Source organism: Octopus bimaculoides, chromosome 1 (genome assembly GCF_046866305.1).
Source record: "Octopus bimaculoides isolate indiv1 chromosome 1, ASM4686630v1, whole genome shotgun sequence".
Lineage (NCBI taxonomy): Eukaryota > Metazoa > Mollusca > Cephalopoda > Octopoda > Octopodidae > Octopus > Octopus bimaculoides.
The window spans coordinates 100,445,875-100,472,963 of NC_142928.1; the positions used below are offsets into that span (position 1 = coordinate 100,445,875).

Here is a 27,089-nt window from a genome sequence, read left to right on the forward strand (position 1 = left end):
TCAGCCAATTTGTTTCTTGGATAATTCCCCTTTAAGCCTTGTTTTAACTGTAGTTAAGGTTTGCATGGTTAAAAAATACTTCTTTCCCTCAGTCGGAATATGAAGAAAATACTGCAAGTGAGAGATGTCAGCTGTCTTAACCTACAAAATTCAAACTGCAGTTGGTGCATTAAAGATTTCCCAATGTGACAGAAAACCATAAATTGTGTGGAAGGAGATATAGCTAATTGAATCAGCTTAAGTGCATGTTTGATACTTATTAAACTGTCCACCATCCATAGGGTGAAACTAAATACTAGCTACTTCATCACTTCTACAATTTGTTAATAATTGTTACTGACCTATTGTTATCTGCTTTTATATTTGACATGTTACTTATGTACAGATGACAACTGTATCGATGAAAATTTATAGTTTTGTAATTAATATCTTACTAATTACTGTATTTTAAGGTTATTGATTGCAATAATATTAATTAATGTTGAGGGTGAAGGTGGAGTTCCATTGTTCTAGCATTCTCACATGACTGTCAACTATAGTTACTTGTAGATTAAAAATCAACTAACACTTTAGCTAATGAAAAGGTATCTAAGTAAAGTGGTATGATATCCAAAAGGAAACAATTCAGAATAAATATCACACATGAGGCCAATATCTCTTGTTTAATGTTATAGAACTAATTATTAATGAAATATAATGGATAACATCAAGATAGATGTCAGTTATTGATTTAAGTAACAGTTCCATGCAGTACTATGGTTACATTTCCCTTCTTATATTCCTTATATTTAAGGAATTGATTATAATCTGACAAGAGATATGAAGTAGTACTTTCCTAAGAATATACAACAGTATAAGTATGAAGATATTGGTCTTCATCCTGTCCTGCTACTACTGCAATAACAGCTTCTGCACTTCTGAATTAGCAAGCTGCACACCACCTCTGTCCCTGCCCATGTCCAGCAAGTGCTTAAGTCTCTCTTACTCTCATTATACCTCAAGTGCCTTATATCCAGATCCAGCACTTAATACTTTGCCTAATCTATTTTTGCCTTGAGTTACATCCTTCTCAGATAACCCACGTTTCCTGCACAATCACCAGTTTAGAGAAGTCCAAGAGGAACAATTTCAACAATGACTTTTTGAAAATACTGGGTATCAAATAAAACAACTTCAATAGCAATGAAATCATAAGAAAAGCAGACCAACACCCAATGTTCATGACTATCTGCAAGTGCCAACTGAGGACATATAACACTCCTGACAAACAGACTCACCAATCAAGTCCTTAAGTAGGACATTTAAGGGCAACTGCACAAAGAATGTCCCAAGATGAACTGGCATCAGACAATCAACAGGGACCTGGTAAACCTATAATGAAATGATGCACTGAGGGTAGCTGTTGACCAATCCTGCAAGACAACTTTGAATTCCTCATGCATTATCCAATGCAGGAGCATTTAAGCTTTAGTATGTCAAGTGGATCAACACTTGCATCAGTCTTACCTACCTGGACAGGCCTCCAACAATATTGAGTAAATAATTAAGAACAAAACTAAGCAAACTTAATAATGTCAAAGTCTGGTAAGTATTTAGATAGATGAGTGCTTTGAAAACTCAGTAGTTACAAACATTTTTTTCTAAATCATTAGGGATGGTCATCTATTGATAACATACTTCTGATCAGGTGAAGCCAAGTAAATGTTTTGATTTATTTCATGAATTCAAAGAATAACCACACTTAGAGTCATTCATTGTTGTATATCTTGCAAGAAAAATTACTATTTGATAGAACCTTTGATACAAAACAATTTATTGATACACTACTGATAAATTTGATTTGGATTTAAGAACAATTAAAATACCAGCTAGAAGAGTTAATATGTTAACTTCCTACTGGCAGAAAAGCTGATGTCGCATTCATATGCACACCACTAGTGACAAAATGTGAATTCCATTGGCTTGCTAAACTGAATGTTGCTGTTAGAGCTGGTAGTAATAGCAACCAAATATCTTCTAATCACACCCTACTGTATCAGAAAGAAACACATTGGGTAGTGAGGTCTAAGTGCATAGTACCTGGGAAAAAGATGTGATTGTCACAACTGAAATGCCTTTGATCACGTCTGCTTTATCAGAGCCAACATAGAGCTAAACAATTATAGCAGCAGTGACAACAATGCAAACAACAACTAAAAATAGTTCAGTGTATAGAAGTATCTTAATGTTTATAACATAACTATATACATTAAGCTGTATTTTATGAAAAGTTAAAACTTCTTGACTCATAACTTTTAGTTTCACATTTTCAATTGTTCAAATAATTGAAGTAAGGGAAACAATGTGACAGTATATAAGCTGAAATATTTGCAAACATATTGAAATATGATTAGTCAAGAGGCATCAAGCTGTTAGATCAGGTTATGAAAGTTACAGAGAGGGTCATAGCCCAACTAATTAGGGAGCGAATCAATTTAGATGAGATGCAGTTTGGGTTCGTGCCAGGTAAAAGCACTACTGATGCCTTATTTCTAGTGAGACAGTTGCAAGAGAAATACCTAGCTAAGGATAAACCTCTGTACCTGGCTTTCGTTGACATGGAGAAAGCCTTTGACAGGGTCCCCCGATCCCTTATCTGGTGGTCAATGAGGAAACTTGGGATAGAAGAATGGCTAGTGAGAGCTGTGCGAGCCATGTACAGAGATGCTGCCAGTAAGGTGAGGGTTGGAAATGAGTACAGCAATGAATTCCGGGTAGAGGTAGGGGTCCACCAAGGTTCCGTCCTCAGCCCCCTATTATTTACCATAGTCCTCCAGGCAATCACAGAGGAGTTCAAGACAGGTTGCCCCTGGGAGCTCCTCTATGCTGATGACCTTGCCCTAATTGCGGAGTCACTATCAGAACTAGAGGAGAAGTTTCAGGTGTGGAAGCAAGGTCTAGAATTGAAGGGCCTTAGAGTCAACCTAGCTAAAACCAAAATCCTAATAAGTAGGAAGGTAGATAAAACACAAACCCCTTCAGGTAGATGGCCCTGCTCAGTATGTAGAAAAGGAGTAGGTAGTAACTCTATAAGATGTACCCGGTGCAAGCTATGGACACATAAGAGGTGCAGCAACATCAAAGGCAGGTTAACTAGCAAATTAGTTTTTGTTTGTGGCAGATGTTCAGGTGCAATAAAGACTGCAAACAAACAGGAAACAACTTCTATCTCATTCCAGGGTGAAAAACTAGAGGTAGTCGATAGCTTCCGCTATCTGGGCGACCAAGTTAGTAGTGGGGGTGGGTGCGCTGAAAGTGTAGCTGCTAGAATAAGAATAGCCTGGGCAAAGTTTAGAGAGCTCTTACCCCTGCTGGCGACAAAGGGACTCTCACTCAGAGTAAAAGGCAGACTGTATGACGCATGCGTACGAACAACCATGCTACATGGCAGTGAAACATGGGCTGTAACTGCTGAGGACATACGTAAGCTCGCAAGGAATGAAGCCAGTATGCTCCGTTGGATGTGTAATGTCAATGTGAATACCCGTCAGAGTGTAAGTATCTTGAGAGAAAAGCTGAACATTAGAAGCATCAGTTGTGGCGTGCAAGAGAGACGATTGCGCTGGTATGGACATGTGGTGAGAATGGAGGAGGATAGCTGCGTGAAAAAGTGCCACACCCTAACAGTTGAGGGAACCTGTGGAAGAGGTAGGCCCAGGAAGACCTGGGCTGAGGTGGTGAGGCAAGACCTTCGTACATTGGGCCTCACTGAGGCGATGACTACGGACCGAGACCTTTGGAAATGGGCTGTGCGTGAGAAGACCCGGCAAGCCAAGTAAGATCGTTGCCAGTGCCCCTGGACTGGTTCTTGTGCGGGTGGCACATGAGATGCACCATTTTGAGCGTGGCCGTTGCCAGTACCGCCTGACTGGCTCCTGTAGGATTTTCGAGCGAGATCGTTGCCAGTGCCCCTGGACTGGCTTGTGCGGGTGGCACATAAAAGACACCATTTCGAGCGTGGCCGTTTTCGTGCGGGTGACACGTAAAAGCACCCACTACACTCTCTGAGTGGTTGGCGTTAGGAAGGGCATCCAGCTGTAGAAACTCTGCCAAATCAGACTGGAGCCTGGTGTTGCCATCCGGTTTCACCAGTCCTCAGTCAAATCGTCCAACCCATGCTAGCATGGAAAGCGGACGTTAAACGATGATGATGATGATGATGATATCAACATTTGGTTGGTTGTTCACCCAAAATGTTAAAAAACTACAACATGCACTAATCATCATCAAGCATAAAACACATAATATTGTCATCTATGAGTGTGCAAAAACATGTGGATGTTTATCTTGTTATAGCATATTAGAAATATGAAAAAGATATTCAGTTACATGAATAACAATGAAATAGTTGGTTTCAGAATTTACTGCTGATTTATCTGAAGACTCTTAAAGCAACCTGTAACATGATTTACAAAGGTAGCATAATGATACAACTTTTAAATAACAGACCAAATTGTATAGTCACAAATGTAGATCTAACAAAGGCTAACAAGCTAACAATATTTGAAGCACTACAGAATGATAACCAAACAGATCAAAGTGTGAAAGTGTATTTAATGTACACGACACTCCTTCATTATTCTAATGTTTCTGACTTTAGGCTGTGTCCATGTTAGGGCATCACCTACAAGCATTTTAGCTGATTAGGTTGACCCCAATAATTTGTCTGGTATTTAATTTATCAATATCTATTTATTGAGCAGCTAAATCCTCCTTCTGTGCAAATGGATGTAACTTAAAAAGAATATATACTACAAGGTGTTCAATGCATTGATTTATTGGTTATTCTTTACAAACACATGCATGCACACACATATACAAGTGCATGCACCCACATGTGCATGCACACACACACATACACACACACAGAGTGTCTTTTAGCACATTTCCATCTACTAAATCTCACTATAAAGTATTGGTTTCCCAAGGTGCCAGTCAAAAGGATTGATAGCAGAGTTATGTGGTTGTAAAGTAACATTTTAAAACTATACAGCTATGCTTGCTCCTATGTTCTGATATAACTGTATCCCTTTAGACTTATAACATTAAACTCTCAAATGCCTAATGAATGTGACACTAATTAGGCATGATGGTGAGACACAAATTACTGCTGCATGAATCTTCCTTTTTTTTACTGGATATTATTGACTGTTATTGACTTTTTAATTTTATATTATCAATAAATCCAAACTTACATGACTTGGAATTTCTGTAAATTTTAATTTTTAACAAAAGTTTCATCATTCTGTTTGAAGAAATTAAATTTATGGCCTTTGCTGGCTCTCCAAAACTGGCGAAACTGAAGCTGTTAACATTGCTCTTGAACACTTGCAAATTGATAATTGCAGAAAAATATGTGCAAGGACAGAATTCCAAAAGGAGGATAATGTGTGATTGGGTTTGTGCAAAACCTAGAGGATAGCTACAAAATGGGTGATGACAGCAGAGATGAGTGAACTGGGAGTGCCTGAGTAAAGATGGTACAAGTCCATTCTGTTGTAAGTATCTGGATCAATTCTCTGATTTGGGGACACTTTAAATTCCTCCTCCCACTCGTCTCCAAGGAGCAGAAGCCATTATAGTAGTAATAGAAACATTAGAGAGAGGAGACAACAATGTGAGTGATGACTTCATGTCTTTCTTTTGTATGCAGTTAATGATGTCTGTATGTGTGTGTAGCTTCAGATGTAGTGGACTTATCTATCACTCAGTTTAACAGTGTCATCTAGTCCTTGGGTGGCTTTAGCAGAATCCACTTTGCCTGATATGAGGACATCTTAATCCTCCCATCCACCAGTCTCAGAAGTCTTGTAATGATTATGGGTATTGCCCTTTACTATTAAGTAAAATTTTTTATAAAATACACTATTATGGGTTTCACTTGGGCATTGTTGAGAATTAGTGGTTGAATGGTTGATGACTGAATTATTTCCAAGTCTTTAGGATGCAGTCTTTGTTATATTATTGAGTATGTATTCTTTAGGAGAGCTGCTCAGTGATAATGAGGTCCATATTTATAGCAATGTTGAGGGCTCTAGTTGTGTGCTATTCATGTTTGGGGAGCTGGTGCAATTTTTTATTGATATGTACAATGACTGTGTCATTTTGTTGTTGAGGGAGACAAGAGTGACATGATCTCTTCAGAGGATGTTTTTGTGCTCTTCATTAATGGAGTGAGAACAATTTTGGCATGGATGTCTAAGCTACATGTGGATGATGCTAAGGTGCAGAAAATTAATGAACAGTGAAGGCAGGTATCATGTGCACAAGACTGAGTGTTGTTGGAAGTGATGGCAAGTAGGTAATTGATATATACAGAAAGAAGGGTGTAGGGAATAAAACCAAACCTTAGGGCCCACCAAAGTGGAGAGGGGGAGTGAGAGAGAGAAAAAGAAAAGGAGAGAAACTGAGACTTGAGAATTTGGTGAGGCTATGTTTTAGTCCTATTATTTAATGTTTGAGGGTAATGGCAAGGACAGTGTTAAATCTGGTGGCCTTGTTGGTCAAATACAAGTAAAAATGTTTTCACACTTTATATATATATTTAAATGGTGTTGAGGCTGGCGGAGTAGAAATCAAAAGTTTTGGAGAGATTCATCAAATATATGCCATGGAGAATGGGTTATAAAGCAAACAGTGAATGTGGAAGTTTCCTTCCTAGGAGTACTGCTTATAGAACCCTCATGGTTGAGAAGTGAAAGCTAAGAGGATTCCACAAAGTTGGTAGAGATCCTTGTGGTAAGGGGCCAAAATGATTGACTGCAATTTGGGAGACAAGAGAGTTAGTCAACACAGTGTGAAACCCAAAAGTATCCTTCACAGTTTGGATGATGACTTGTATAGGAATTGTAGCTTTGGGTAAAGTTCAGTCAGACAGTATTGACAGATAGGTGATTTACTTCAAGTTGCCAGTACTGCCTGACTGTCACTCATGCCAGTGGCACCTAAAAGCACCCACTACTCTCGGAGTGGTTGGCGTTAGGAAGGGCATCCAGCTGTAGAAACTCTGCTAGATCAGATTGGAGCCTGGTGCAGCCATCTGGCTCACTACTCTCCAGTCAAACTGTCCAACCCATGCCAACATGGAAAGCGGATGTTAAACGATGGTGATGATTACATGCTGACTTAAAGTACAGTATGGTCTGAGAAGTTAGAGGGTTTTGTGTCATATGCAGATATATGGCGAGTAGTTGTGATAATGTCGAAATTGGACAACCTCAAAAGTGCAGAGATGATGATGGTTTGAGTGGAGTTAGGTTCTGAGATGAGAAAGAGATCAAGGACATTTATAGTGTTTGTGTGTTGGTTTTGAAATGTTCAATTAACATATGTAAATGTGTGTGTGTGTGTGTGTATAAATGTGTGTTAATTATTAATTGCATACACACCTTTGATCACATTGTTACATAAACATATTCATATACATAACATCACAACTTACATTGTTGGCTCTAAATTGTATAGAAAATCTGTAGAGATAAATTAAAAAAAATATATGTGTATATAAGTATATGTACTTGTATACGTATATGAGTATATATGCCTATACATATGCATATATGTGTTCATGAGTGTGTTGTATATATGGGTGTATACATATGTACATACAGATGCACATACAGTGCACACATATACACACAAATGCATGTACACTCATCCATTATTTTAAAAATATTACTTAAACAACAATGCAATTTCATGCGGCAAGTTACAAGAGTGACTTGTTTGTATGAAGTTTAATACATTGGAAGTATCCTCAAGAGAGCCAGAAATGAATTGAAAAATGTGAGCTTGAAACAGTCATTTTTCTATGCGTTGCTTTTGCATGTGTTGCTTATATATATACTAGTAGCTAAGCCTTGGATGATGCGGCTGTAAAACATGTTCTGTGTAAGCATTCGGCTTGTTTGGGCATGCTTACATTAAAAAAACAATTTTAGAATGACTTTTTTCTGTCAAAACACTAAAAATAACTGACCAACAAAAAAAAAACCAACCAAGATTCAATCAAATCAATAAATAAACCCAAATACTAAGCAAACAAAGATGAACCATCCCACTTCCATTGCGTGTGCGCACATGCACACACAAACACACACACATACATTCACAAACCCCCTTTTACATACACACACATATATTCACACAGAGTTGAAATGCTGTTTGATTTATTTTTTCAGCGTGCAATTTTCATCATCCCACTACCAAGTATGATATCACCCCATCCTTCCTTATTCAGCTATCACCCCTTCTTTTCTCATCCATAAACACAAGAGTATTATTATAGTAGATTATCTTGGTAACCATGGGAGCTATGAAAAAAATACAAATCCCAGCATCACCACTGGATCATTCTACATGTGTGTAATTTTTCGCAGGCTCAAATTACCAGCAGAATGATCAGAAACATGTAACTTGGAGTACTGGTGTTATAAGCATTTCACTTAAAATGTATTAAAAAACATTTTACACTTATGTATTGAGTTCTGTAATTATTGCTTCTTGGCAAATCAACAGACATTTATATATATATCATCATCATCATCATCATCATCATCATCGTTTAACGTCCGCTTTCCATGCTAGCATGGGTTGGACGATTTGACTGAGGACTGGTGAAACCGGATGGCAACACCAGGCTCCAGTCTGATTTGGCAGAGTTTCTACAGCTGGATGCCCTTCCTAACGCCAACCACTCAGAGAGTGTAGTGGGTGCTTTTACGTGTCACCCGCACGAAAACGGCCACGCTCGAAATGGTGTCTTTTATGTGCCACCCGCACAAGCCAGTCCAGGGGCACTGGCAACGATCTCGCTCGAAAATCCTACAGGAGCCAGTCAGGCGGTACTGGCAACGGCCACGCTCAAAATGGTGCATCTCATGTGCCACCCGCACAAGAACCAGTCCAGGGGCACTGGCAACGATCTTACTTGGCTTGCCGGGTCTTCTCACGCACAGCCCATTTCCAAAGGTCTCGGTCCGTAGTCATCGCCTCGGTGAGGCCCAATGTACGAAGGTCTTGCCTCATCACCTCAGCCCAGGTCTTCCTGGGCCTACCTCTTCCACGGGTTCCCTCAACTGTTAGGGTGTGGCACTTTTTCACGCAGCTATCCTCCTCCATTCTCACCACATGTCCATACCAGCGCAATCGTCTCTCTTGCACGCCACAACTGATGCTTCTAATGTTCAGCTTTTCTCTCAAGATACTTACACTCTGACGGGTATTCACATTGACATTACACATCCAACGGAGCATACTGGCTTCATTCCTTGCGAGCTTACGTATGTCCTCAGCAGTTACAGCCCATGTTTCACTGCCATGTAGCATGGTTGTTCGTACGCATGCGTCATACAGTCTGCCTTTTACTCTGAGTGAGAGTCCCTTTGTCGCCAGCAGGGGTAAGAGCTCTCTAAACTTTGCCCAGGCTATTCTTATTCTAGCAGCTACACTTTCAGCGCACCCACCCCCACTACTCACTTGGTCGCCCAGATAGCGGAAGCTATCGACTACCTCTAGTTTTTCACCCTGGAATGAGATAGAAGTTGTTTCCTGTTTGTTTGCAGTCTTTATTGCACCTGAACATCTGCCACAAACAAAAACTAACTTGCTAGTTAACCTGCCTTTGATGTTGCTGCACCTCTTATGTGTCCATAGCTTGCACCGGGTACATCTTATAGAGTTACTACCTACTCCTTTTCTACATACTGAGCAGGGCCATCTACCTGAAGGGGTTTGTGTTTTATCTACCTTCCTACTTATTAGGATTTTGGTTTTAGCTAGGTTGACTCTAAGGCCCTTCAATTCTAGACCTTGCTTCCACACCTGAAACTTCTCCTCTAGTTCTGATAGTGACTCCGCAATTAGGGCAAGGTCATCAGCATAGAGGAGCTCCCAGGGGCAACCTGTCTTGAACTCCTCTGTGATTGCCTGGAGGACTATGGTAAATAATAGGGGGCTGAGGACGGAACCTTGGTGGACCCCTACCTCTACCCGGAATTCATTGCTGTACTCATTTCCAACCCTCACCTTACTGGCAGCATCTCTGTACATGGCTCGCACAGCTCTCACTAACCATTCTTCTATCCCAAGTTTCCTCATTGACCACCAGATAAGGGATCGGGGGAACCTGTCAAAGGCTTTCTCCATGTCAACGAAAGCCAGGTACAGAGGTTTATCCTTAGCTAGGTATTTCTCCTGCAACTGTCTCACTAGAAATAAGGCATCAGTAGTGCTTTTACCTGGCACGAACCCAAACTGCATCTCATCTAAATTGATTCGCTCCCTAATTAGTTGGGCTATGACCCTCTCTGTAACTTTCATAACCTGATCTAACAGCTTGATGCCTCTGTAATTATTTGTATCTAAAGCGTCCCCTTTACCTTTGTAGCAGTTGACTATGATGCTGCTACACCAGTCATAGGGTATGACTCCTTCGTGTATCACCTGGTTCGTAATACGGGTGACTAGGCTATAGCCAACACTGCCAGATATTTTGAGCATCTCTGCAGTGATTCCTGATGGGCCGGGGGCTTTCCCGGTCTTCATACTCTTATATATATATATATATATATATGCATACATGATAAGCTTCCATACAGTTTCCACAGTTTCCATCTACAAATTTCATTGACAAGGCATTTGTCAAAGTGAGGCTAGAGTAAAAGACACTTGCCCAGGGTATCAAGAACTTGAGTAGAACTTAAAACCACAATAAATTTTCAAATAGTTTTCATTTTCCCAAAATAACTTACAAGGTTTGGTCAACTTAAGATGGTGGTAGTGGAAGATATTTTACAAAAGTGCCACAAAGTGGGATCAAACCTTGAACTACACGGTTATTAAGCAAAAAAAAAAAAAAAGGCTTAACTTGATAGCTATGTCTGCCCAGTTATATAGATGAGGTAATTTTGGAAACAATGCTTCTTCTAACCATATTTGTGGATGTAGTTGAACTCAAGAATGCAAGCCAATGAAACATTCATCAAGTTTAGTACTTTCCCTAGTTTTGGTTTTCAACTACATTTCTTTGTAGTACCACTTACAATCAGGTGAACTGAGACACAGTATATTATTGCCAGACAAAGCGTACAGTGCAGCACCAGTGACAACTACAAACTCTTCATACTTTATAGATTTTCAGAATCCTATTAAATCAGCCATCTACAACTCTCTATATTGTGCGCTTATGTGTTTTTAAACTATATTTAGCATTTAAACATTTAAAAACTAATCTTTAAATGTTAGTATTGACAAGAACACACATGTGCACATAAGCACTTCACAATCGCACCTATGCACACATTTAAACACTGTTGGTTATTACCTTTTTCTTATCTTTAACAGAGAAGCCTTTTACAAAAGATTGCTGTAGAGAAGAAATCATTCAAATGAGTCTAAGCATGAGGCAGAAATAATTTTTGTTTTTTTATTTGGTATTTAATATGCAATAAACTGAATGGAATCTAAAGTAGAGCTGAAATGTTAAAACAGTCAGCTTTCAGACATTTGCAATAAGCAATTATTTACTTTTTCTGAGTACAAGAGAGCAAAATGGCAGTATTAGTAGTAGTAGTAACAACAGCAGTGCCAGCAGTAACATCAACACAGTGAAGAAATAATTGCAGTTTCATCATATCAATGAGCTTGAGATTTGATCACATGAATATTCTAATACATCCACCAGCTATTAGACTAGCAGTAGTAGTAGTAGTAACTACAAGAGTAGAATTGTAGCTCCAGTATAGGGCTTGTGGTAGTAGTAGTAGTAGATTAAAGATAGATCATTAAACAAACGTTACCTCTTTTTCACATCTAAAACCAGTTTTTTTACCTGTCATCAGAGTTTGCTTTTATTAAATTTATTTGGTCACTCCTTAAACGAAGCATATTACTCCACATCATTATACATAATCCCCTCCCCCATCCTTTCAGCAAATTCTATCCTGATCACCATTAACATCAGGTGTTCTTCCCTATGACACAGTCAAGATGGTTAAGTGAATGGCTACCCTTCTCAATAAGTTCCTTCATATCCCTCACAATCCCAGTGGTTCATATGAAAATGTACATCTAGAGTAAGTTTCTTATCATCCCCAAGTGGAACCGGTGTTCAAAAGGATCCCTTTGTGCATTATATGTCATGCATTCTCATAACTTTGCTGAATCCTCATAACTATCTCAACTACAATGAGATCCATTTGATAAAGCAACTATGTTTTTTGGATACTTTGCCTCCAATTCTACACTGCATTCACATAACAAAACTGCTCTTGATTTGCTTTTCTATCCAACCTCCTTCATTACAATGTGCATAGAATTGCTGAGTAAGAAAACTTCTCTGGTTACTGTAATATAACAAGGTGACCAGTATTGATGGTGTTATTGCAATTATTTTCAAACAGTGTGCTTCTGAGCTAGCATCAAATCACCACTTCTTTTATCATCTTGAGGTACTGTCTCTTTTCAATAACCTTTAGTAATTTCCGTAGAGTTAGATCCACTAGAGATCTGCTCTTCTACATTACATTCTAGTGATTAATGACTTTCTAGGACAGAATGTCATTATACTCAACATCAACTTAAAATTGTGACTGGTACAAAATTAGTCTAACAAAGTTATTTGCTTATAGGCACCATCTGCTTCTCATCTTTCTTCTCATCTTTAGAACCAAAACATACTTCAACTCTAATCAGCTGCTGCTTCAGTAAAATTTAAGTGTAGTCCGCATCACAAGATTGCTTACATGGTTAGCACTGCTACTACTTCGCAAACAACTGGCAGAGATTCTGTATGAGCCATTGAAAGAGTTCCTATGAGATTGTTCAATTTACTAGAAATAGGAGCCAAATATCCTTCAAACTGAATAGTATTATCAAGTCCTTCAAATCAAGAATCAAATATTCTTTAAATCTTAAACAGGAAGGACACTCTAGATAATATAATCTCAGATATTCCAAACAGATGAAGATGTTTTTTGTAATAGGCTCAGTCAATGTAGGCTGATTTGAGACTAAACAACATCTTAGACTAATTACAAAACTGCATAATAAGAAACAGAAAAAAAAAAGAAAAGAAGCCTATTCAGTTGATTGGCAGTTCATTTGCCAGCATGTGACAACCACTAATATACTGGTGCATTGTTTCTTCTCCTTTTTTCTCATCTATTGCTACCTCAACAGTTTTTTGCTTCTCTGCAAAAAGCTATGTAATACCTCTTTTCAAATTTACCTACTCTCCTCCTCATATCATAATAACTGTATCTTATTATCCAAAGCCTGCACTAAACAACTGGGTAAATCAAGCTTAACACTCTGAAATGCTCACTGGCTAAATTGTACACTTGAGGGAAATTCCTCTCTCTCTGTTATATATACATAATTACGGACGTAGTAGATAACAGCTAGCCTTCGGCCGCACTTTTGGACCCTGTTGTGTCCACTACTCCGATTGGTTGGTATTGGCACAATTTGTCTCTTGCTCTGTTGTGCGCCAATATGCAACCCAACCAGTTGCAGCCTTCAAATAAGGTCACGTGAGACAGTCTGTTCTAAACCCCAGTTTGAGCCGACTGCTCCCTATAAAAACTCCAGCTTCTCCACATCTCGGGGTCATTGGTCCCAGACCTTTTAAGGTCTAGCCACTGACCACACAGGACATAGCTAGTTCCAGCGACAACACAACAGCAGCCACATGGAGACTCATCAACTTCGTCCAACAACATTCGATGACCTCCATCTCCATCATTTGTCCTAACGTCAACATCATCTCTCTACGTACACAGCAACCAGCAACACTTGCACAGGTTCCAACACAACACTGTTCGTGAATTACTTCACCATGGTTAACAGCAAATACAACCTGCGAGAACTCCTGTACCAAGTGACCGGCAGCAGCATCGTAGCCACAACTTCACATACGACATGTACCTCAACTGGTTCTGCATTACAGCCACAACTTCTTGATACAGCATTTCAACTATTGTTGAATGGTATTTATCATCCTTGTGTCTGAACATTCTTCTAACTTCACATTATAGACTCTTTCAATGCTCTGTACTTAACGCACATGCATACATCCATGCCTATGCACACACACACTTTGTTCTCATGATGGCCTGTCTATTATGTATACAGGATGCACCACAGACACACATGTTAACCTATCAATAAAATCTCTTAAACATTCTACCCGGTTGTGTCTCTCTTTTCCTTCTGGCACTTATACGCATTTATTCTTTTCATATTTATTGTATCGACTGTATGATGTACTAAGGAGCCATTCTCGTCACCTCTCTTTGCATGGTCATTTACAAATTAAAAACACAGCTTATATCTTAGAACCAAGGCAGTCTTGAACAGGTTGGTATCAGAAGGGTTAATGAAGTACAAGTTGTAAGGTGCCATTTTCAAATGATTCTTGATATATGAATATAAAGGTTATACAGGTATTATGTGCAAAACCCATTTAAAGTGCAACAATCTAAATAACAACTATAACCTTTTAGAAAACCATGTAGAATTGAGTGACCAATAACAAAGTAGTCAAACCTTTCTACCTCTCAGTATTTCAGCATTTCTATATTTATTGTTGTTGTGCTTCAGATAACCCTTGGTCAAAGTGTTTCAGCCACAACTATCTTGCTTTTTTTCCAGCCCTAATGTAGCCATTACTAGATTAGAGTGTTGTTAAGGTACAATTTGAGATCTGGATGCTATTACTGCACTTCCACGGTGGATCATATTTCTAGAGGGAACTATGAACAAGTAAGAATAACTGACTCATTATTAGCTGAGTTGGGAGAAATATTGTTACCACATAATTTTGAGATTTATTAGACATCAATAGGGATTTTAGAAAGTTGGTTCCTTAATGGATAGGTTTAACATAACCATTCATGACAGATTGAAGTTGTTTTGAGAAATCACTCACTTTAAATATATTTCCTGATGAAGAGTAGTAATTTACAGCTGTCTAAGACAGAAAAATGTCAGCCAGTTGGGTAGGCTGATAAGCTAGACTGTCAGAAAAAAGGATTTATTAGAGTGTACTACATCAATATCTGGAACATTTAGAACTCAAATAGCTTATTGTAGGGATGTGCAGCTTAGAGTTATAAGTGTTGGAAGCATTATGTAATTGACTACTGTTTCACTAATTTGCAATGCTATGTCTAAATCTTACCATCAGTATAGCCCTGTGTCGAATGGGCTCCACCAAACTGACTTGCACTAGATATACCTCGTGAAAACAATACTTTCAGTCATGTCCCAACAATTTGATGGGTTATGGGAATCAAAGTTGGCAAAAATGATAGAGTATTGGACAAAATGCCTTCTAGTATTTAGTTATGTCTCTTTACATTCTACAGTCAAATCCTGACAGTCCAACTTTATTTTCATTCTTCAGGAGGTCAATAATATAAGTACCAGTCAAGTACTAAATCAATTAAATCTAGTATAACCTCTTTCCAGATTTGAGACTTTGTGCCTATGTTAAACCTCAATAATTTACCACTATTACCATTGTTGGTTTATAAGTTGGAAATCAATTGAAATCTCTTGGAATAAAATTATTTCAAAAATTCAAATATATCTTTAACATTTATTAACAAGAATGCTTCAGAAATAGAAAAATATCAGTTACAAATAATCATGAATGGCAAAGATAATAAAGTGTGGATGAGAGCATTTTTGTTTTTATAAATCTGTCATCTTCAATGTGGAAGCCAGTAACACAAGGTAAATACTTTGATAAATCCCAAGAGTTTGTTGTAGTGGCACTCATGTCTACTTTTGTAGCATTTAATGAATGAGATATATTGATCTGTGAATAAGAGGCTAGTTTATTGTTGGTAACTTTCTGATGAGGCTAAGTTCTTGTTCTCTAGCAAGGTAAATTCGAACAACTGGAAATAAATGTCATGCTCAGTCACAGAACAAAACACCCTTGTAAGTTTAATCACAGTAGTCAGTATGTTGATAGTTTTATCCCCAGAACTACACTTTACCTTTACATAAATAAACTATCAAGGAATGAAATCAAGACAGTAAATATCTTTTGCTTTTAATTCCAGTTGTCATGCATTCAACATGGAATAACTATTTTAAGTAACTGTTGATATAATGAGATATAATACTGACCTGACTGGACCTCAAGACTGGAGAGTGATGATGATGTTGGTGTGGGAGGCTGAGTTGTCTTTTCTTTCACTCTTTGCGTGCGACTTGAAAAGGCACGCACCAATTCATGCATCTGTTCACTCAAGGTCCGACTAACATTTGACAAATTGAAAGATTCATCCCTGTCAAAGATAAAAAAAAATTAGACTTAGAAAACCTTTGTTTAACTATGGAAAACTGGAAAATTGTCTTTCTAGATAAATATACACTTATTGATATATACACACATATACAAGTATACATAACAGAGTAGATCTTCATACATGTATACAACAGTGTGGAAAATTAAAATGGTAATGGAAAAATAAAATATATGAAAAGAATTATATACAAAATTATTAATAAATAACGAATTTATATTAGAAAAATTAGGAAACCAGTTGTAGCTTACTTCTTTCTTTTATAGTAGGATATGAAAGAAGGCAATAATTTCCAGAAGGATTTTAATTATATGATTAATTTGATACAAACTGTACAACAGTTCATTGATAGAATCCAAATTTCAATAATCATTTTCTTTCTTCTCATCTTGTTTTGGTGCTTTGAAGGAATACATTCATCTAGAAATATTTTCTATTCTTTAGAATAAAGCTCTTCTACATTTGTATTATGGTGGTGGTTGTAACTGTAGTAGTTATAACACTATCCAACAATTTAACATGTAATTAGAAAACAGCTTGGTTATTTACTAAATTTAGACACTAAATGACACTCTTTTCTGGTATTATTTGACGCTGTACAAACCAATATTTCCCTTGTGTGGTCATCCTCACAGATTAGTTTAAAGTAATTACCAGAAAGTTTCACATTCTAAAATTGTATATTTGATGTTCCTTCTTTGCATTTTCTACATATCCCAGTTCTTCAAAATGTCTAATATTTCATTCATATTTTCTTTAGTAGATATTGCTGTCTTAAACAGTAAAAGCTTAAGCGTATCTGTATCTCCTTGTTATACATTTTAAAACCAAGTTTGAATAAACAGTAAACTACTTGATAAAATATATCAGCATAAATTGGCATTTGATCATTTGATATATGACATTGAAAAAAAAAAAAGAAAAAAACTTAAATAATTCTTAAGAAAATTGTTTGATTGCAAACATTTTGTTCACATCCACTAATTAACGAAATGAATTTATTTTTAGCAGCCATTTTTCTTCTTTTGCTATAATATCTAAATATACAGAAATTACATAGATGTATAATATCACTGAAATGGCTTTCTTTTGTAAAGAGAAACTAAAAGCTAAGGAACTAAAATGGAAAGTTTGACCTAAATACAAAGCTTTTAACTGGTTTTCATTTAATTTTTATTTCTGGTAAGGCATTTTTCATTTCATGGCTGGTTTATTTTATATTTTCTTGATCTGAATGATTATTTATGTACAGTTTGTTTTTGCAGACTTTTTAGTTTTTAAAAAAATAGATGTTATTGTTTAGCCTTAGGTAAATTCTGCTCAAGAAGACCTATAATCAAAAGCATCTATGGATAAGGCATTCATCTTTCTTTATTTTTTGGGAAGATGTAAATGGATTTCTACTCTACTGCAATACACAAACAACAAAATTAAAGATATTTTACATTTATATATATCAATCAATCAAAATCCATAGCCTAAGAAGTCTGTAGGTATATTACAAGAGACACAACCTCCTCTCTCCATCTTCCTTTTTTGTCCTTCAACCTTACGCTTTCTTTCATCTCTCTTTCTATCCATTCCTTGATGTTGCTAAGCTACCTTCTTTGTGATTTTCCTATCCTTTTACTGGGAGTTTGTTTGTGCACAAACCATATTCACTAGAATACGGTGTCATGTGTTACATGACCAAACCACTCCATTTTCTGCCTTTTGACAACTGATAGAAGAGTTTCTTGGTTCACAGACTTTCCAAGAATTTCTTTCCTAACAATCTTGTTTGTTTGATGTTCTGTATATGGAATGTGAAGTATCTTACTATAACATTCCATTTCAAAGGTCATGATCTTTTTCTCACTTTCAACATCTAACATCCATAATGTGCAGTTAAAATTATTATGGCTCTTAAATGAATTTTTGTGGTTATTGCAATTTTTTATTCTTCAAGACAGGGTCTAATTTTACTGAAGATGCTGTAGTTGATGCAATCCAGCATTTGGCTTCTTTGATCTTTTCTGAAATATTTAAATTTATCAACTTGTTTAAGCATTTCCTATGCTATTTCGATTAGATTGACTATTTTCTTCTCAAGTGTATTAGTTACTATTATTTTCTTTTTTTAAGCAATTATTTCCATATTTTCCTGCAGTTTGCATTGAAATATTCTTTTTCATTTTCTTCTGTTACATCAATATCATTGTCAAATGGAGATTACTGACATCTCTACTTCATTAAGATTTTCTCCAAAAGACTTAGGGCTTCTAGCATCATATATTTTAGAAACATGTTTTGTGTTTCTAAAAGTTTTTTTTATGAAAGAACACACCCCTGTCTACCACCAACTGTTGTTACTTGGAGAGTTTCCAACCCCAACCAGAATTTTTTCAGGTACATATAATGACTATAACATATATTATTCATAGACTAATGTTATATTGCCTCAATATAGACAATAACACCCCATGCTAAACATGCTGAAATACCCTTCGTAAATCAATGAAAGTGTAGTAATGTGATACAAGTATTTTTCTATTAGAAAGTTGAACATACAAATCTTGCTATTTCATTAAAAAGAAACGACTTTCAAATATCATATCAACCAAGTTGATAATCGCTCAACTATACTCTGTATAACATTAAATATATCAGAAAAAAAAAAAATGCCACTGATCAGACCAAGGTCACGTTAACTTGATCATAGTTTCAATTATTAACAATTCAGTATCCTCAAAACAGCATCGAATTCAAAAGCTTCCAAGATCCCCTTCAATAGACAGGCATCCTTTACATTGATCAGTACACATTGATTATCAATAAATGTGTGTATACACTAAAACAATCTTTCTCTAATTCTTACTTCACTGATCTCTTTCAATATATTCTCAGAAACTAATTTGAATTTTGTCAAGAACCGATCAATAATGGTCCTGAAAACAATGTATAGAATACTGCAGTCCCCCAAATATGGAACATACTGATACTAGCTGTCAAAATACATTTGACTGTCTCAGGTTTCAAGTGGAAGCCAGAAACTTTAATTATCATGAATTCTGGCTGATATTTCCAAAATAATATGCTTTTAACATCTTCTGTAAATATACAAAACTCTAGAAACACACATTGTGTTTTGTTAAACAGAACTGTTAAGTGTGCAATATAAATCTTTCTTTTACATCATTGTCATCAACATCATCACTTATTGCAACATTTCGTCTCTTGAGTAAAACATGCCACTGATTTCCATTAAATGAATGATATGATACATAAACACAAGAATTGATGAAGTGGCTCTGTTTCAATGAATATCAAAGGTTAAAATGACATTGTTTCCCATACAGGCTTTAAAAAGTTAGTTTTAATGTAAGGTTATCCTTTTTTAGTAATAGCAAATAAACAAATAAACTTAATTTTTTCTCAGTAATTCCCAACTGTTTAGTGTAGTAAACTATACCGAATAAGAGCAAGCATTGTAGTTTTCATGAAACATTGTAGTACATAAGTAGAAAAAGAAAAGGGAAATATAGAAAGCTTCTAACAATGCAGAAAGTTTTACAAAAACCTTTATATTTCAGGTGCAAAGGCCCATCCTCAGAAAGAAGCAGTCCAAAAAATGTCTAATTACACTGATTTCATTATTTTATTTAAACTGTTTAAATCAGTGGTTCTAAACTGGGGTCCATATGACCCCTGGGGATCAATGTAAGACGCATTGTTGTCTCTCAAATATTTAAAATCTACAATTAAGAGCCCTCTCTACTCGCTGGCGGTACCTACCCACCACCACTACCCATTTTCCTTTATTCAAAAATTCTTATCGCTCCTTAAAATTATGGCTTTTAAGTGTTGATTTCTCAGCCCAAGAATTACAGCGTGATGTGCTGCTTGACTGGTCCCCCCTCTCTCTCTCTCTCTCTCTCTCTTTATATATATATATGATGATGATGATGATGATCTTTTCTCCCGCCATGCCTCTGTCTACCCCTCCATCCTCTCTCTCTCCCCTTCGTAGTTTTTCCTTTAAGGTCTTCAGGTTCTGGCTATATATAAATGAGAAACCCATTCTAAATTATCTCGCTGACGTACTACGACGAAATACCCAAGATGCAGATAAGATAGAGATTTTTATTTATTTACGGCCTCAAACATCTCAATACCTTGCGCTTTAGTTTTTTGTCCCTTATTATTTATCTTGTTTCTCTCCATGAAATTCAATTGAATTCAGTTGTTGTCTTAAATTCATGCTTATTCATTTTCTAAGCTTCCTAAATTCATGCTACGTTATATTCTAATCACCCAGAATTCATTGCTCTTTTAAAAAATTACGATTTATGCATTGTTGTCTCTCAAATATTTAAAATCTACAATTAAGAGCCCTCTCTACTCGCTGGCGGTAACCCGCCCTCCCACCCCCTCCACCGGAAGTTCATCCCTCTGTCATCCCACCCCCTCCACCGGAAGTTCATTCCTCTGTCATCCCACCCCCTCCACCGGAAGTTCATTCCTCTGTCATCCCACCCCCTCCACCGGAAGTTCATTCCTCTGTCATCCCACCCCCTCCCACCGGAAGTTCATTCCTCTGTCATCCCACCCCCTCCACCGGAAGTTCATTCCTCTGTCATCCCACCCCCTCCACCGGAAGTTCATTCCTCTGCCATCCCACCCCCTCCACCGGAAGTTCATTCCTCTGTCATCCCACCCCCTCCACCGGAAGTTCATTCCTCTGTCATCCCACCCCTCCACCGGAAGTTCATTCCTCTGTCATCCCACCCCCTCCACCGGAAGTTCATTCCTCTGTCATCCCACCCCCTCCACCGGAAGTTCATTCCTCTGTCATCCCACCCCCTCCACCGGAAGTTCATTTCTCTGTCATCCCGCCCCCTCCACCGGAAGTTCATTCCTCTGTCATCCCACCCCCTCCACCGGAAGTTCATTCCTCTGTCATCCCACCCCTCCACCGGAAGTTCATCCCTTTGTCATCCTGTCAACCTCGGCTGTCTCCCGGAACCCATCTAGTGGCCTTGGCCATCCTCTCCCCTACCTTTGGGTAGCGCATTAAGGTTGAGAAATGTTTGCAGGTTGTAGGTAATGTTTTGCTTATGAATTCTTCCAATTGCAAGTTTTCTTTTCAGGTACACGACACTGCTTTTCCTCTTCCCAGGCTACAGGCCCACACCCCCAACACCCATACTGTTAGGATTGGCACTCTCAACGTCGGCACGCTGAAAGGTAGATCTGGTGAAATTGTTGAGATGCTTGAACGGAGATGCGTAGATATGTGCTGCATCCAGGAAGTAAGATGGAGAGGAGGTTCTGCAAGGTTCCTCACAGGCAAAGAACACAGGTACAAGATTTTCTGGGCAGGGAACACTGACGGGGTCGGGGGCGTAGGAATACTTCTAGCGGAGAAATGGGTGGATAAGGTAATCGAGGTCGTTAGAGTAAGTGACAGAGTACTTAAGATCAGACTAGTGCTTCATCATAGATTAGCTACTGTCATCTCAGCCTATGCACCTCAACCTGGGCTACCAGATGGTCTGAAAGACCAATTCTATGACACCCTCTTGCAAACTACCTCGTCGACGAGTGACAGGGACCTTCTCTTTGTGGCTGGAGACTTCAACGGTCATGTCGGACGTCGTGCTGGGGGCTTCCATGGCATACATGGAGGCTATGGCTTCGGTTCCCGCAACGAGGAGGGAACCAGACTGCTGGAGTTCTGTGATGCAACCAATCTTATGGTCTGCAATACCAACTTCAGGAAACCTGCCAGTCACCTAGTCACCTACCGCTCCGGCAGACACTCTAGCCAAATCGACTACATCCTCGCCAGAAATAGGGAAAGAGGGCGGCTTATAAATGCCAAAACCTACCCTGGCGAAGAATGTACCCCACAACATAGATTAGTAGTTAGCGACTTTGGGATCAAGGCAAAATGGGTGCCCAGAATTAGACAGGCTTGGAGAAGAAGGGTGTGGAAGCTTAAAGACCCTGCAAACGGACAGAGACTTAGAGACAAGTTACTTGAAGCATTTAACGAAATAGAAGGGGATATAGCATCATACAACGTGGAAGACAATTGGAGATTTCTGCGGGACAACCTGTTGAAAGCCACCGACCAGATTTGTGGGTGGTGTAAGGTCCCCTCCCAACCCAGAGTAACGTGGTGGTGGAACAAGGAGGTAGACAGGGCTATTAGACAAAAGAAACAAGCTTGGAAGGACTGGAAGAACGGTGGTAGCAGGGAATTGTACCAATGTGCCAGAAGGGAGGCTAGGCGACAGGTTTATTTAGCCAGAGGGGAAGCAGATAAGGAAAGATTTGCCAATGTTCTGCGCCGTGAGGACCAAAGACTCGAGGTATTTCGGGTTGCAAGACAGTGTAGGAGAGAGAATAGTGATGTTGTAGGAGAGAAATGTGTTCGCATGGATGATGGTACGCTTGCATTAAATGAGGATGCAAAGAAAGAGGTCTGGAGATGCCACTACGATAGATTGCTTAATAAAGAGAATGAATGGGAGAAAGAGAGCCTGCCTTATGTCGACCCAATAGAGGGACCAGCTATCCGAGTTGATAGTACCAGGGTAGATAAAGCAATTAAGAGTATGAAGACCGGGAAAGCCCCCGGCCCATCAGGAATCACTGCAGAGATGCTCAAAATATCTGGCAGTGTTGGCTATAGCCTAGTCACCCGTATTACGAACCAGGTGATACACGAAGGAGTCATACCCTATGACTGGTGTAGCAGCATCATAGTCAACTGCTACAAAGGTAAAGGGGACGCTTTAGATACAAATAATTACAGAGGCATCAAGCTGTTAGATCAGGTTATGAAAGTTACAGAGAGGGTCATAGCCCAACTAATTAGGGAGCGAATCAATTTAGATGAGATGCAGTTTGGGTTCGTGCCAGGTAAAAGCACTACTGATGCCTTATTTCTAGTGAGACAGTTGCAAGAGAAATACCTAGCCAAGGATAAACCTCTGTACCTGGCTTTCGTTGACATGGAGAAAGCCTTTGACAGGGTCCCCCGATCCCTTATCTGGTGGTCAATGAGGAAACTTGGGATAGAAGAATGGCTAGTGAGAGCTGTGCGAGCCATGTACAGAGATGCGGCCAGTAAGGTGAGGGTTGGAAATGAGTACAGCAATGAATTCCGGGTAGAGGTAGGGGTCCACCAAGGTTCCGTCCTCAGCCCCCTATTATTTACCATAGTCCTCCAGGCAATCACAGAGGAGTTCAAGACAGGTTGCCCCTGGGAGCTCCTCTATGCTGATGACCTTGCCCTAATTGCGGAGTCACTATCAGAACTAGAGGAGAAGTTTCAGGTGTGGAAGCAAGGTCTAGAATTGAAGGGCCTTAGAGTCAACCTAGCTAAAACCAAAATCCTAATAAGTAGGAAGGTAGATAAAACACAAACCCCTTCAGGTAGATGGCCCTGCTCAGTATGTAGAAAAGGAGTAGGTAGTAACTCTATAAGATGTACCCGGTGCAAGCTATGGACACATAAGAGGTGCAGCAACATCAAAGGCAGGTTAACTAGCAAGTTAGTTTTTGTTTGTGGCAGATGTTCAGGTGCAATAAAGACTGCAAACAAACAGGAAACAACTTCTATCTCATTCCAGGGTGAAAAAACTAGAGGTAGTCGATAGCTTCCGCTATCTGGGCGACCAAGTTAGTAGTGGGGGTGGGTGCGCTGAAAGTGTAGCTGCTAGAATAAGAATAGCCTGGGCAAAGTTTAGAGAGCTCTTACCCCTGCTGGCGACAAAGGGACTCTCACTCAGAGTAAAAGGCAGACTGTATGACGCATGCGTACGAACAACCATGCTACATGGCAGTGAAACATGGGCTGTAACTGCTGAGGACATACGTAAGCTCGCAAGGAATGAAGCCAGTATGCTCCGTTGGATGTGTAATGTCAATGTGAATACCCGTCAGAGTGTAAGTATCTTGAGAGAAAAGCTGAACATTAGAAGCATCAGTTGTGGCGTGCAAGAGAGACGATTGCGCTGGTATGGACATGTGGTGAGAATGGAGGAGGATAGCTGCGTGAAAAAGTGCCACACCCTAACAGTTGAGGGAACCCGTGGAAGAGGTAGGCCCAGGAAGACCTGGGCTGAGGTGGTGAGGCAAGACCTTCGTACATTGGGCCTCACCGAGGCGATGACTACGGACCGAGACCTTTGGAAATGGGCTGTGCGTGAGAAGACCCGGCAAGCCAAGTAAGATCGTTGCCAGTGCCCCTGGACTGGTTCTTGTGCGGGTGGCACATGAGATGCACCATTTTGAGCGTGGCCGTTGCCAGTACCGCCTGACTGGCTCCTGTAGGATTTTCGAGCGAGATCGTTGCCAGTGCCCCTGGACTGGCTTGTGCGGGTGGCACATAAAAGACACCATTTCGAGCGTGGCCGTTTTCGTGCGGGTGACACGTAAAAGCACCCACTACACTCTCTGAGTGGTTGGCGTTAGGAAGGGCATCCAGCTGTAGAAACTCTGCCAAATCAGACTGGAGCCTGGTGTTGCCATCCGGTTTCACCAGTCCTCAGTCAAATCGTCCAACCCATGCTAGCATGGAAAGCGGACGTTAAACGATGATGATGATGATGATGATGCAAGCAAAATAGTAAATTGGGGATCCACAGTAGTATTTTAAGAGTCCATGAAAAAATTTTGCTTTAAATGTATTTATTGCAAGAAAGAGCTAGGTTTCTTTCTCTGATGTTTCACAGAGTTCAAATTACAAAAGTTATTGTGCAAAAAACAAAGGAATGTCTATAAAACTAGTTTTTACACATTGAATGGCTTTGGAGGTCCACCAGAATAGAGTAGTAATCGAAGAAGTCCACAAGTAAAAAATGGTTGAGAACCACTGGTTTAAATAAAATAACAAAATTGGTGTAACTAGTCATTTCTTGGACTGCTTCCTTCTGAGGATAGGCCTTTGCATCTGAAATATAAAAGTTTTTGTAGAACTTTCTGCATTGTTAGAAACTTTCTATATTTTCTTTTTCTTTTCCTCCCATACATAATATTTTACATTGACCAGTCATGAGAGTTTAACATCCTTATTCTATTAGTTTCAACTGTATTTCAATTAGAAACTACTACTACTACTACTACTACTACTTCTTCTTTTGTATTTATTTTGTTTGTTTCTTCTCTTTTTAGGTTAAAAATTTCTTTTAATACATCATAGAATTCTCCTTGTCACTCTGTTAATAAGTTGGCACATGTGTCACACTCTGTTTGCCACTGCTCTTGCATAGATCATGTTACCATAAGAGTTAGTGGCAAAGGCCTATCGATCCAGTACACATATAAAGAGTGATTTAATGACTATTAAATGAACTTTAATTAAAGTTTTATTTTGTAATTTATTGCATTTGAAATTCATTAGTTTGTGCATGTTTTTCTAGTTAGCTTTTATATTGGTAGCTTTGCTTGGACAACTATAATAGATTTTATTATGACATATCACAGTAAGGTAGCAAACTGGCAGAATCAGTAGCATGCTGGGCAAAATGCTTAGTAGTGTTTCATCCATCTTTACATTCTAAGTTCAAATTCTGCCAAGATTGACTTTGCCTTTCATTCTTTTGGAGTTGATAAATTAAGTACCAGTGAAATATTGGAGCCAATGTAATTCACTAGTCCCCAACCCCCAAATTTCAGGCCTTCTGAAGTTATGATATATCATAGTTTTTGGTTTATTTCTAGTGTATCTGTATCATATATTCATATTTATTGAATATATTTATTTCTTTATGTAAGAAAATCATATCTTTTATCTTTTACTTGTTTCAGTCATTAGATGGTAGCCATGTTGGGGCACTGCCTTGAAAAATTTTAGTCAGATGAATCGACCCACATACTTATTTTTTAAAGCCTGGTACTTACTCTATCAATCTCTTTTCCTAAAGAGTTATAGGGACGTAAACACACCAACACCAGTTGCCAAATAGTGGACAAACACACACACATACAACAGGCTTCTTTCAGCTTCCGTTAACCACATCCACTCACAAAGCATTGGTTGGCTTGAGGCTATTGTAGATGACAATTGTCCAAGGTGCCATGCAGTGGGATTGAACCCAGTATTGTGTGCCTGGGAAGCAAACTTCTAACCACACAAATTATTACATTCATCATCATCATCATTTAATGTCCCTTTTCCATGCTGGTATGGGTTGGATGGTTTGACCAGAGTTAGCAAGCTGGAGAGCTGCAACCAAGCTCCAGTCTGATTTGGTATGGTTTCTACAGCTGGATGCCCTTCTCAACTCCAAACACTTCACAGAGTGTGCTTGGTGCTTTTACATGGCACTGCATGAGCGCTTCCATGTGGCATTACATGGGTGCTTTTATAGGACACTGCACAAGTGCTTCTATATCTTAGAAATGAACCTTGAGTAAGTCAGCTGTTTGAGTGGTCTCTAGAAAGGAAATTGTGTTACATCATGAAAATCATTTGAGACCAATACAGGACTTATTCTTTGGAAGCCTAGTACTTATTCTATTGGTCTCTTTTGCTGAACCGCTAAATTACGGAGACGTAAACACACCAGCATCGGTTGTCAAGCGATGTTGAGGGGACAAGCACAGACACACAAACACACACACATATATATATATGACGGGCTTCTTTCAGTTTCCATCTGCCAAATCCACTCACAAGGCTTTGGCCGGCCCGAGGCTATAGTAGAAGACACTTACACAAGGTGCTACGCTGTGGGA

General features: G+C 38.8%; 1 protein-coding gene across 4 annotated transcripts in view; it reads right to left on the reverse strand.

The window, feature by feature from the left end:
• The window catches only part of LOC106872261 (cyclic nucleotide-gated channel beta-3), an 846,337-nt gene that overhangs the window by 120,297 nt on the left and 698,951 nt on the right, over nt 1-27,089 (reverse strand). For all 4 annotated transcript variants that reach the window (XM_089354856.1, XM_089354849.1, XM_052968620.2 and 1 more), the window contains one exon: nt 16,180-16,340. In XM_089354856.1, coding sequence (XP_089210982.1) covers nt 16,180-16,340 — 161 coding nt within the window. The remainder of the gene's footprint in view (nt 1-16,179; nt 16,341-27,089) is intronic.